Source organism: Dasypus novemcinctus, chromosome 21 (genome assembly GCF_030445035.2).
Source record: "Dasypus novemcinctus isolate mDasNov1 chromosome 21, mDasNov1.1.hap2, whole genome shotgun sequence".
Taxonomy (NCBI): Eukaryota; Metazoa; Chordata; class Mammalia; order Cingulata; family Dasypodidae; genus Dasypus; species Dasypus novemcinctus.
The window spans coordinates 28,395,560-28,408,951 of NC_080693.1; the positions used below are offsets into that span (position 1 = coordinate 28,395,560).

Below are 13,392 nucleotides of genomic sequence, written 5' to 3' on the forward strand. Positions count from 1 at the left end.
TCATGAGCTATTTTGGTTTTAGGATGCAGGTCTCAAAAGCAAATTGTGCGATTCTTTCTATGTAAACAGCACATGATGCCAAAGGGTCCAGGAGGGAATTATGATAAATAATTTACAAACTTTATTTAAAGGAGGATTCAGAGGGTGGGACACTAACTTTTTGCCTTTTCCAATGCTTTAAAATTTCCAAATAGGGGGCCAAACATCATTCTTAAAGTTTCTGTGCATGCTGATTTATAACCTTAAATAGATTTATATCTTTTCTGAAGGATTTGTCTTTGGACTATACTGTCTGTACTATAAAGATAAGCTAAAAGGCAAAGAGCTCAGACTTTCAACTGGAAAAAACCTCAGGTGCCAACTCAATCACTACCTTCCCTCCATTAAACAGATGGGAAAACTGGGCCCAATTCCCTGCCCCAGGGTCAATAAGTTAGTGGCAAAAGAGGCAAGATGGAGTTCCTTCAGTTTTTTATTGAAATGTTAATACCCAGCTTTCACCCAGAATCCCTGCAAAGAGTTCATATAGATTTACAGTTAGGCATTGGAAGCTTGTTTGTCTTGCTGTAAGTTGTTAGTGCCTATTAAGGCTTCCTCCTCACAAGCTCAGAAAAGAACATGAGCCAGACCTCTTAATCAGATCTGGATTAGAAACAAATTCCTCTTTTGAGAGCAGCTCTGAGAAGATAGGGGGTTGTTTCCAGAGTTCAGTTTCTTTGATAAATATATTTAGAATAAAACTATTGTGGAAGGATCTAGATGATGACCCTGAACTTTCAATATCAGTTTTATACAGAATCATCGTCTCAAAACACATGGGAACAAAGTTTTATTTGCATGTTGCTTCAAATGCAAATGAACAAATTTTTGACTGCAGCTGTTAAGGAAGAACTGGGTGATCCCTCCCCACCCACCCCAAAGATAGGGCTGGTAACCCTGTCTAATTTTAAATTATCAAATTTAAAGTTTTCATTTTCTAGAAAAAATGGAACACCCCAACAGGATTTAGTTTGAAAAGCAAATTATTCTTTGCTGACTAAGGTATGCCTTGTTGCTCGTTTTCAGATGTGTTACCAGGTTTAGAAGATTGGTTAGATTTTTTAGCTTATTGAGTCAGCACTCCAAACTGGCTTTTAGTGAAATGACGGAAGAATTTTGAATCCTATCCACAAAGATAGAATAATCTAATCTAAAGGAGAAGAAAATGCTTTCACAAAAGCCAGACCTATATTTTTGGTCACAAGACTTGAACAGAAAGTCATATGGAAGATACTAAAGCACTATCCATTAGCAGTAGGTCTTTATAATAGCACTTGTGTGTTCACAGTGACATCTCATTTGTTCCTAACAGAACTAGAATTGAGTTCCTATTAAGTAAACTCCTACTTTGTGACTTGTGTGTGCTAGGTGTGTTTTCATAAAGGATCTAGACAAATTCTTACCAGGATCCCCCAATGTAATAATTTTCCATGAGGAAAGAGACTCTGATAAATTTGCCACGGTTGTAGAAAAAGCAAGTTGCATGACCAGAAGTCATTTCCAGGACTTTCCTTATCACAGTGTTGTTACCCCTTACTTCCAGGTAAGGAAACCAGAGGTTAGGAACATTGACTTCTCCAAGGTCATATAGAGAGTGGACTTATTGAGGCTGATATTTGAACCCATGTCATTGGGCTACCTACCAGTGTAGTGATAGCCTCTCCACCATCATGGCCCATGGACTCCCAAAGAAGAGTATTCCCCTGTGCTTTTGAATTTAAGGAAGTCAGCATTTACCCTTTCCTGCACATGTTACTTGCCCAAGACAACTCCACTCTAAATTTCTTATTCTGATGGCAAAATTTAAACTTAAAATTTTAAATGAATCACTTATCTTCCCGTGCTCAGATCTTTCAAAGCATATTTCATGTTCTAATGTACTCCATCCAAGCCTGCTGGGTATTGTACTTCACCAAGTACTACAAAAGCATTATTTTACAGGATATACTACTAAGACCCCTTTCAGAAGTAGCTCAGGGATTTCAAGCTAATAAGAGGCCCCTCAGAAGACAAGGGCTCTGGGTTAGGGTGATATTAAGGCCATTTCTAAGAAGAGTGCTTTTATCTCTGATAGAGGGCTCCCTGAAGGTAGGTGGGGACGAGGTGATAGTAAAGCCCTCAGTTGACTAAATCCCTTATAGGTGAGTTCTTGTTTGGCTGTGGCCCCTGACTTCTTACACTAATAATCTATCATGACATCTAGTCTAAGGCCTCTGAAGTTTTCAGGCACAAATCTGGGTATTCTTGCATGTGTGTTGCTCTAAGGGAGAGGGCCTCTGGTTTTCATTACACTCTGAAAGGGAGTTATGACCCTCCAAGTCACTGAGCACCATGGATTCTAGTTCAACTTCCTCATGAAACTGATGGGAGAATCTGACCTGCAGGATAAAGGGAGCAGGGATCAACACAGTAAGTCAGTTGCTGAGCCAATCCTGAACTCAGTTCTCTTGGATTCCAATTTTTGCTCACAGTGGTAACAGTGTTAACACCTCAAACATTCTAAGCATCTGTTATATATCTCGGCTGGTGCTGTTGGTGATTTACAAACAAACCTGAGACAAAACCCGTCCCTCCACCCTTTCACGGGCAAAGACTTCCAAAGCGTAGTCGACATTTCGCTGTGTCCATCCTTTCCGGTGCCCTGCCTAGGGCGAGCGATATGACAGAGCTCAGTCAGCGCTTGATAAATCTCAGACCCAGAAAGTATCAGGTAAAGAGAAACAAGGTTCTCCTCTTCGCCATGTGTCCAGCCTTCCCGTCCACTTCCATACACCCCTCTTTCCTAGTCTAGATTTCTCCCTTTGCCGCTCTCCCCATGTTTCTCGCGAGATTTGGTGCCTCCGTTACGCGCCGCCCCTCTTGAGCGGCGCACTTCTCGCGAGCCTGCAGTTAGGGCCGGGCCCGACATGGCGGAAGGTAAGGTTTTCCTGGAGCCGACCGGGAAGGTGCAGCGGGGTGGGGGCGCTGCTGGCTGGACGAAGCGGCCTTGGGAGGGAACGACCCGGCGTGGTCGCATGGGGGCACAGCGGGTCTCGCGAGCCTTCCTTTCTAGCCTCTCTCGGGCTCCACGGGCCGGGGTCTTGAGCTCTGTTCCTATGGCAACGCCCCTCCCGCTGTCCCGGACCCCACGGGACCGCGGCTGGCTGTAGAGCAGGTGTTGGAAGATCCCGTGCCGGGTCTGAGTGCAGCCGCGGGGCTCCCGAGGACTGCAGGAGAGGCTCCTTTGATTATCGGTGATGCTGGGACGGCGGGGGAAGTAACCCGTCTTAGGAAATCGAAACTGCTGTCCTGGCACGTCCCGCATCCGGAAGGGGTGCATCCCTGTGCTGCGCTTGGTCTTTCCTCAGGGTGAGGGGTTCGGGAGCCAGGGCTCTTACTGGCCAGCGCGCCAAATGAACCCTGGCTGTGGCCTATGGACCCTTTCTCCCCCCCCTGCAACTGCCCCCGCATTCAGGCTATTCTTTCCCCGGGTGTTGAGATGGGGACGCGAGGAGGGGTTTGTTTGGTGAGGCAGTTGGCCAAGGTCACACTGCTTCTAAGAGGTGGGCTAAAGCCAGACGTCTGCGCTTTTCCCTCAGGCCAGTCCTTACCTTCTTCTCTGATGCTCATTATGACACTGCAAGTGAAGGCAATTTCGTCTCTCAGATTCTGCCTCCCTTAAGGTAGCATTAGAATTCTGCATTGTCAAAGCCTCATTGTGTCCAGGTGGGAGAAACAAGCAAGGCCCAGAGATGACAACTACTTGCCCAGGACCAAACAGTGACATCGTTGGATCTGGCCATTGTACTTCTCCTATTCACTGCAATATTGGAGGAAAGTACTCCTTGTTTGACTTAGTGTTCATTTTGTGACTACAGTGTGATTTTCTGTAACCTGCCCTCTTGGTTACAAGCTAAGCTTGACTGAACCCATTTTTACTTGGATCTTAGATTTGGACAGCATGTGGCAGTGTGCAGGCTTTTCTCTCTTGGATTAACTATCAGAACTATCTTGTGAAGAAGTCCTGGCATGTGTGTTGCTTATCCTTTGTAGACTAAGAAATTGAGGTCAAAGTTGTAGAGCTAGCTGGGACATACACCTACTTTTTGTCTTTGCATTCTACTACTTACATCCCCTACAGAGACCCAGAGAGGGAAACATCAGATGAATATTAATTGTATGAAAGTAGAGGAGGAAGAAAGGGAACAGAAAGAAAGATAAAACATCCCATGAAGTTAGTTTTGAGATGAATCAGAGTGCTGTTTTACCCAGCAGGCAGCCAACGAAATTGAATTTGTTGCTTAGCAGTGAGGTGGGGTAGAAAGGTTTTGGAAGGTCTTTTGTGAGGTAATGGGTAGTCCAACTTTTTTACATTAAGAAGGGAAGTTGAGTGTTTCAGGGGAATGCAGTGCCAGGCAAGGTTGAAATTGTGGGTAGCAGTTGGTTTTTCATTCAGCAGTTTTCCTGTGCATCTACTGTACTTTGCAGTCAGGTTCCAGCCAAGAGGCGCTCCTGCTGGTTGAGGTCAGCACACTGATTATTTTCCTGCAAGTGCCTTAGGCTATGTGGTAGGGTGACCTCGGTGTACATCTACATCTAGCCAATGGAATATGCACCTTTTTTTTTTTTTTAATAATTATTTATTCTTCCCCCCTTGTTATTTGTGCTTTTTGTCTGCTCTCTGTGTCCATTTGCTGTATACTCTCTGTGTCTGCCTGTTTTCTTTAGGAGGCACTGGGAACTAATCTTGGGACCTTCCATTCGGGAGAGAGGCACTCAATTACTTGAGCCACTTTAGTTCCCTGCTTTGTTGTGTCTTCCCTCTTTGCATCTCCTTGTTGCATCAACTTGCTTGTCTTCTCCAGGAGGCATGGGAACTGAACTCTGAACCTCCCATGTAGTAGTTGGGAGCTTAGTCACTTGCCACATCCACTTCCCTGGTGTATGCACCTTAAACTAGCAAAACATTCTTTCAGGATTAAATTGCTGAATGAGGATAGGTAAGCATGGTCATGAGGTTCTCTGATTTTAAGTTTTTCTTTCTTTTAGCTTTTTTGTATCCCAGTTTGTGCTTTCATTTAAGCTTATTGGAAACAATGTTATGTAGTTTGATTCGAAGAATTGAGGAAGGTATTCTGGGCCAGTTAGCTCATTAAATTTAAGGTGCTTGATATGTCAAGGAAGGAAAGATTAGCTAGAAAATGTGTTGCAATGGTGTTACTTAATACTGCTTGTTTAGTCAGAATTGTCAAAGCAGTAACACGTTCTGAGATACTCATTTAAATATAAACAAAAAGTAAAAATGTCTGTCATATAATAATTGGGATTTGTAAGCACATTCTATGGGACCTTCCCTGACATTGGTGGTTGGTTGATGTGTGAGTACTAGGAATGGTAAACAGAACCTTGAGAGACAGAGTATACATAATTTCTTCCCTTACATCCATCCAGGGTTTTTGGTTTGACCTATTGTCTCTGTGGCTATCCTCCTAATCTAAGCTTCCTTGGTCACTCGAGTAAACTCCTTCAGAAATCCATGTGATCTGCCTTTTTTCCCCTCTTGATTTTGCCTTCCTACAACCTATTTCCACAGTTTTCCATGTACCCTTTGAAACATAAATCAGATCTTCTCTTCCACTCCCTTGGTCTGGCCCATAGTTAACTCTGTGACCTTATTTCCTAATTCTTGTTTGCTGGGCTCCTACCACACTAACTTCCTTACCTCTCTTTGTACATGCCTAACATGCTTCTACCTTTACATCTTTGTCCTTGCGTTCCCTTGGCCTGGAACAAACAGTCTTACCCATTTCTCCATGGGATTGACCAACTTTTATTCATTCAGGTGTCTGTTCAATTGTCATCTCATGAGAGATCTTCCCTAATTTTTTTTTCCTATTCCCTCACTGGAATGTAAACCCCATGAGGGCAGGGATTTTTTTCTGTTTGGTTTCTTGCTGTGTTCCCCCAGCTTAGAATCAGAATTATGCTTATAGTTGAAGGAATGGATGAGTTTATTGAGCCTCATTTACTAGGGAGACATCAAGGAAGGTTGCCTGGGTCCATCCTTAATCTCTTGTCAGGTAAGCCATGCATGGATCCAGCTTTTATTGTGCTCTGAATAACCTGTCTTTTGGGAGCTACCTTACCTATTTTGATGTTGCTCATTAGTCTTAGCAGTTAAAGTGTAATGCTTAAGAGCTCAGAGTCTGCAGTGAGAAATGGATTTGAATCCTAATTTATAAACTGTGATTCAAAGGAGGCTGAACTCTCAGCCTTAGTTTCTTCTACTCTGAAAGGAGGATAATCTCTATCTCACAGGTATCTGTGAGGATCAAAAGAAATAGTGCAAAAAGAATGCTTGGTTTAGAACCTGATATTTTGACTCTTCCATGCAGTCTTTCCTTTAGTCCCCTCTTATGCTACTTTCCTCTTCTCTTCCACGGTAGAATAAAGGTGGAAATTGGGAAAAAATATAAATTCACCTTGGACTTTTATTAGCTTACTGATATTTGGTCAGCAAAATACCTTTTTTTTAAAAGATTTATTTATTTATTTAATTCCCCCCCTCCCCTGGTTGTCTGTTCTCTGTGTCTCTTTGCTGTGTCTTGTTTCCGTCAGCCGCACGGAAGTGTGGGCGGCGCCATTCCTGGGCAGGCTGCACTTTCTTTCGTGCTGGGCAGCTCTCCTTACGGGCGCACTCCTTGTGTGTGGGGCTCCCCTATGTGGGGACACCCCTGCGCGTGGGGCTCCCCTATGTGGGGACACCCCTGCATGGCAGGGCACTCCTTGCGCGCATCAGCACTGCGCATAGGCCAGCTCCACACAGGTCAAGGAGGCCCGGGGTTTGAACCGTGGACCTCCCATGTGGTAGACGGACGCCCTAACCACTGGGCCAAGTCTGTTTCCCAGCAAAATGCTTTTGACAACAGTTAATCTGTTTTGAAATAATCCAGAAAAGTTTACAGTGTTGTGGTGGTCAATGTGACAAGGCAAAGACTTTCTTCTATATTCTGGACCTTCTCTGACCGATACAGTAACCACTGACCACATATGGCTATTTTAATTTAATTAAAATCAAATCAAATAAAAAATTCATTTCCTTAGTCACACCAGCCCCATTTCAAGTACTCCATAGCCATGTGGCTAGTGGCTCCCTTCCTGGACAGTGCACATTGATAGAACACTTTCATCATCATCACTGAAAGTGCTGTTGGACAGCACTATTCCATAAAATGCTTATCAGTATGGATTGGTAGAAATATGGAGAGAAGAAACTTTGTTCTTTTTCTAGTTTTGAAACTTATCTTTCATTTCACTCATTCAACAAATGTCCCAGCTATTGTTAATTACGGGTAATCTGGCAACTTCTCAAAGCACTGTACCTTTCTTTGCAAATCCTTTCTTTTTTCTTCCTTTTCTTTCTTTCACTTCTGTCACCAGCAGTAGCTGATAGCTCTCTCCTTGGGAATGTTTTCACAAAGAAAAGCAGTTTCACTGTGGAACTGTGGATGTGTCAGAGCTGAGCTACTGAATGGTGCTGAGATCTGGCAGGATGACTTGCTGTAGTTGAGGCATTATTGGAATTTACAATCATGCCCAACAAAATGAAAAATTGGTGTGTACCATAGACCATCAGATTCTCTTGTTGAGTCTGAGTAGGCCAAGGGCCTACTGTATTTATTAAACTTCCCTACTAATAAGGCATTGTAAGAAGGAGACTGGGATGAGTATGGAGTGGGGATGCACGGAGCAGGAGTGAGTGGTTATTAAGAATAGCCAGACCTAGATGATTATTCACAGGAAACTTCACAGTCTAGAAGGGGAGACAAAACACGTGTGTGAGAACTACTGTAAGATGAATAGTGAAGTGCGCTCTCTACCTAGAGGAGCCCACACCAAATCTTGGTGTGTATTTCTGTCTCATTTCTCAGCAAGCTCTGTTCTTTCCCCCATTTCCCAAAATCTTTTTACTGCCCTAACTTAAAAAAAAAAAAAAAAAAAGTGAACAGTGAAAAATGCTCAGGAGTTGCTTTGAAACTTTAGAATAGGAAGGGATTTTTTTTTTTTTTTAAGATTTATTTCTCCTGCCCCTCTCCCTTTTCCCCCCAGTGTCTGTTCTCTGTGTCCTTTCGCTGTGTGTTCTTCTATGTCTGCTTGTATTCTCATTAGGCGGCTCCGGGAACTGATCCTAGGGCCTTCCGGAGTGGGGGAGGGGCAGTTACTCTCTTGTACCACCTTAGCTCCCTTCTCTGCTATGTCTTCTTATTTTCTCTCCTCTGTGTCTCTTGTTGCATCATCTTGCTGAGCTAGCTCTCTGTGTTGGCCAGCACTCCTGTGCAGGGCGGCTTTCCTGCACTGGGCAGCATTCCCATGCAGGGGGGCACTCCTGTGCAGGGTGGCCTTCCAGCATGGGCTGGCACTCTGCGTGGGTCAGCTCACCACGTGGGCCAGCTTGCCCTCACCAGGAGGCTCTAGACATTGAACCCTGGACCTCCTCTTTGGTAGCCGGGAGCCCAATTGGTTGAGCCACATCTATTTCCCAGGAAGGGATTTTAAAAAACAAAAAAAATTTTAAGGGAAAGTAGTAGGAGGTGTGTTTGGGGTGGTCAGGGAAGGCCTTTGCTGTAAGATATAGTATTTGAACTGGGCTTTGAAAAATAGGCCTCTTTTGGACTTGAGATGGGAGTGGGAAAAGATGGAATGAATTGTAGGCTCTGAGGGTGGAAAAGTATGTTAAGGTCCAGATTAAATGCCAGGCTAAGTATTTGAATTTTATTCTCTGGGCCACAGGTAGCTACTAAAAGCTGTCAGCCAGGGTAGTGACAACTAGAATTGTCTGAGGCGTGTTGAAATGACTGCAATGTAGAGGACGGATTTGGGAAGAAGAGAGGCCAGAGAGGAGGCTGGATCAATTGATAATGAGTTGTTTGGTAAGAGGCATTGTGACTGGTGGAGACTGATGTTAGAAAGACAATAGGAGTTACTTTTGAAGTTTCTTTTGATGTTGATGAGAGAAATATCAAAGATGACTCGTGGGTTCTAGGACTGGATGAATGGGATAATGTCTGAGCTTTTACAGCAAGAAGAGTAATAGATTTGAGAACAAATATCTGGACCTCAATTTGGGACATACTCTGCCATACCTGAGGTACTTTTAGGTGGTTATGTCTAGTAAACAGTGTGAAGTGTTCCCAGTCAGACAGGACTTTGGGGTAAAAATAGCTAGTTAGCATATATTTGTTGAGCACCTCCTATGAAACCAGCCCTATGGTCAGTGATTTACAGGGTGAAGTTTTGAAAGATGTATAAGTCACTCCCCCTGTATTTTAAGACACAGGCAGGCAAGACTTACCAGAGTTGGATTACATTCAGGGAAAATGTATTTCATTTCTGTTAGGTACACACTACTATGCTAGGGATGGCAGAGTGAGCAAAACACAATGTCAGCCTTCATGGAATTTATAGAACAGAGAGGGGAAGGCAAAGGTTGTCACAAAAGCATGCGTATTGTACTTTATAGCTTACTTATTCTTCTGTACTGATGGTAGTGGCACCACCAGCCAGCCAGACCGTAGAGCCAGTAAACCTAGAACCTAACACTGTGGTCAGTCTCCAAATCCTGTGGATTCTGTAAAGCTCCTACATCTGTTCTTTCCTCTCTGTTCTCATTCCATTAGTTCAGACTAGTGATTCCCAACCCTGAGAGTCCTGCACATTAGAATCTCTGGGAGAGCTTTAAAAATCCCTATTTATGCATTACCCAGCTTCAGTGAAGATCAATACATCCCACAAAACATTTTTTCAGACTGAGTCGTGTTGAATAAAATGCGAGTTTTACTGATTAACTTTCAAAAATGAATATGATATATGTAAAATATAAAAGCTAAGGTAATTTTTTCCCACCTGAGAAGTCCTGGGAGTAAGTTTTATCTGTGACCGGAGTAAAAGGATTAAAAAAAAAATCCTTGGTTAAATAATGACTTTGAGACTTTGTCAAAGCATTCAAGTTTTGGCAGTAACACTGCTAGATTTTTAAAAAATGTAATTGCTAGTTTTTTAAAAATATATATTTTTGTTACAGAACTTGTGAACTTACAAAACAATCATGCACATGTAGAATTCCCATACAACACCCCTTCACCAACACACTATACTCTGGTGGAACATTTGTTACAGATTATGAGATAATATCATTTGAATATTATCACTAACTGTGGTCCCTGGCATTTATTTGGCATGCTTTTTTCATGCACCCCCTCATTATTAACGCAGTACATCATTGGGATTGATTAATTGCTAGATTTTAAAAAGGACACAGGTCAAAATATAAAATACCATCATACTTTTAATAATATCAGAGCTTTTATTCAGGTAGAGCAAGAAGGGTGTAGACTAGCAGGATACCTATGACTCCTTTTTCCTTTGCTCTCTTTTGCAGATGGCATTGCTCTCTTCTCTCCTCCTCCCTGTCCCTTTTTGTTAGGGTATGGTATGGATTTAAGTTTTCAACAGTAAATGTATCTACTGATTTTTTTATTCTCCACTGAACAAATTTCCTGTATTTAGAACCCCTGATTGATGAATATTCAGTAACCCCATGAAAGAAAAATTCCACCTTCATGTTTAGAAAAGTAGTAGTGGTACTAATTCATCACCATTCTGGAGCTTTTTCACTCTGATGCCAACAAGGAAGATAGTATTTCTGGGAAGGTGATATTTTAATGAAATATTATATGTGGAAGACCCTACTGAATACTTGCCTGGAACAAAAAATTATTCTTGTAGTTCTCAGAATAAGATGTTATCACAGCCTTAATAAAAATCATTTCTCTTTCACCTAATAGACATGGTTAAAGCAGAGTAGGGTTAAAGTTATTTAGTCATTAAAGAATTATACAGGGAACTGGATGTGGCTCAACTGATAGAGCATCCGCCTACCATAGAGGAGAGTCAGGATTCAAACCCAGGGCCTCCTGGCCGGTGTAATGACCTGACCCACAAGCAGTGCTGCTGAGCGCAAGGAGTGCCATGCCACACAGGGGTGTACCCTGCACAGGAGAGCCCCACGTGCAAGGAGTGCACCCCTCAAGGAGAGCTACCCTACATGAAAAAAGCGCAGTCCGCCCAGGAGTGGCGCCGCACACACCGAGAGCTGAAGCAGCAAGATGATGCAACAAAAAGAGACACGGTTTCCGGGTGTCGCCAAGAATGCAAGTGGACACAGAAGAACACACAGTGAATGGATACAACAGAGCAGACAATGAGGGGGGAAGGGGGGGAAATAAATAAATACTTGGAAAAAAAAAAAAGAATTACACAGAAAACACTAACTCACTGCTAAAATTGTGGCTCAAAATGTAAGAACTATGAAAGTGTGTTGGCAGGAAGCAGATATGGCTCAAGCAATTGGGTTCCTGTCTACCATATAGAAGGTCTAGGGTTCAGTGCCCAGGGCCTCTTGGTGAAGGCAAGCTGGCCCACATGAGTGATGGCCTGTGCGGGAGTACTGCCCCGTGCAGGAATGATGCCCCACGCAAGAAAGCTGGCCTGCGTGGAGAGCTGGCGCAGCAAGATGACTCAACATAAAGAGACACAGAGTAAAGAGAGTAAGAGACAGCAGCAGATCAGGGAGCTGAGGTGGCGCAAGAGAATGGTCACCTTTCTCCTATTCTGGAATGTTCCAGGATCGGTTCCTGGAGCTGCCTAATGAGAATACAAGCAGACACAGAAAAACACAGTGAATGGACACAGAAAGCAGACAACAGGGGGCAGGGAGTGGATGTGGCTCAAGCAGTTGGGCACCTGCCTACCACATGGGAGGTCCTGGGTTCGGTTTCCTGTGTCTCCTAACGAAGACAAGCATGACAGCAAGCTGACATGGTGGGTTGGCACAACAGTCTGACACAATGAGACACAATGAGGAGATACAACGAGAGACTGAACAAGCAGGGAGTGGATGTGGCTCAAGCTATTAGTCACCTCCCTCCCACGTGTGAGTTCCCAGGTTCGGTTTCTGGTGCTTCCTAAAAGAAGACAAGGAGACAGAGTACCCAGTGAACAGACACAAGAGAGCAGACAGCGTGCACTAACAGTGAGGGGGAACAAGAAATAAATAAATCTTTAAAAAAAGAAAGTGTATTAGAAGGAAATATAAGGGTTTTGTTAAACAAAGAAGACCTAATGAATACAGTGTAAGTTAGAATTAGGGCAGACAGAGGGAATAAAAATTACATTTAAGGTGGGGAAATGTCAAGAACACATTTAATTCCTGAATAAATGAATTAAACTAGTAATACATCTTTCATGTCTAGATATTGGGGCTGAAATCAGGCAGCATGGTAAAATGGGATGAGCATGGGATTTAGTTTAATGCCTTAAATCTTGATTCTGTCTCCTGCTAATTGGTGTGATGTTAGGCAAGCCACTGTATTTAAGTGAGTTTCATCTAAGTGGTATGCTCCTTTTAATATGCTGGTTAGAATTTGAGGTAACAAATGTGAAGAACTTAACTACCTTAGGAGACATTCAAAAGTATCAATTTCCCCTTTCTCTTTTATTGCAAAATATTACAGGAAACTTATTTTACTGCATAAACCTATGTTGTTGACATTAATTCAGCAAGAGGTTATTACAAAGACACTATACAGAATTTTTTTGTTTGTAAGAGTAGGTGTATTCATTTCCTGAGGTGGTTGTAACAAATTACCACAAACTGGGTGGCTTAAAACAATAGAAATTTATTCTGTCATTGTTCTGGAGATCAGAAGTCTGAGATCACCATGCCTAAATCAAGGAGTTAACAGGGCCATGCTCTCTCCGGAGGCTCCAGGAAAGAATCTGATACTTGCCTCTTCTGGTTTCTGGTGGCTGCCGGCATTCCTTGGCTCATGGCCACGTCATTCCAGTCTTCAGGGCCAGCATCTTCAAACCTCTCCCTGCTCTGTCTTCCTATGGCCTCTGCTTCCCTCTTACAAGGATACATGTGAATTCTTGGTTGATATGGTTTGCAAATATTTACTCCTATTCTGAGGGTTGTCTTTTCATTTTCTCATGTCTTTTGATAAACAAAATTGAAAATTTGGTAAGATCTCCAACTTACCCACTTTCCTCATGTAATTTGTGGTGTGGTGTGTTTTTTTTGTCCTGTTTAAGAAATCTTTGCCTAATCTGAGGTCACTATGATTTTTTTCCCGTTTTCTTCTAGAGATTTTTTTTTTTTTTTTAGTTTTAACCCTTACATTTAGATTCACGTTAATTTTTGTAAATGGAAAGACATACAGGTTATAGATGTGTATGTCTATTTCTCTGTCTGGATTCTGTGCTATTCCAGTGTTTTGAATGTCTATCTTGAAAGTTTAGAAAAAGTTCAGTTCT

At 42.8% G+C, this 13,392-nt stretch overlaps 1 protein-coding gene across 5 annotated transcripts in view; it reads left to right on the plus strand.

The window, feature by feature from the left end:
• Nucleotides 1-2,881: 2,881 nt before the first annotated feature.
• Nucleotides 2,882-13,392, plus strand: part of ANKFY1 (ankyrin repeat and FYVE domain containing 1) — a 110,644-nt gene continuing 100,133 nt past the window's right edge. For 2 of the 5 annotated variants that reach the window (XM_071210393.1, XM_071210391.1), the window contains exon 1: nucleotides 2,882-2,955. Coding sequence is in view for 1 of the 5 variants with exons in the window: in XM_004476989.4 (XP_004477046.1) it covers nucleotides 2,946-2,955 (10 nt within the window). In the remaining 4 variants the exon portion in view is untranslated. The remainder of the gene's footprint in view (nucleotides 2,956-13,392) is intronic. The other 3 variants (XM_004476989.4, XM_071210392.1, XM_023584210.3) reach the window with 3 other exon arrangements.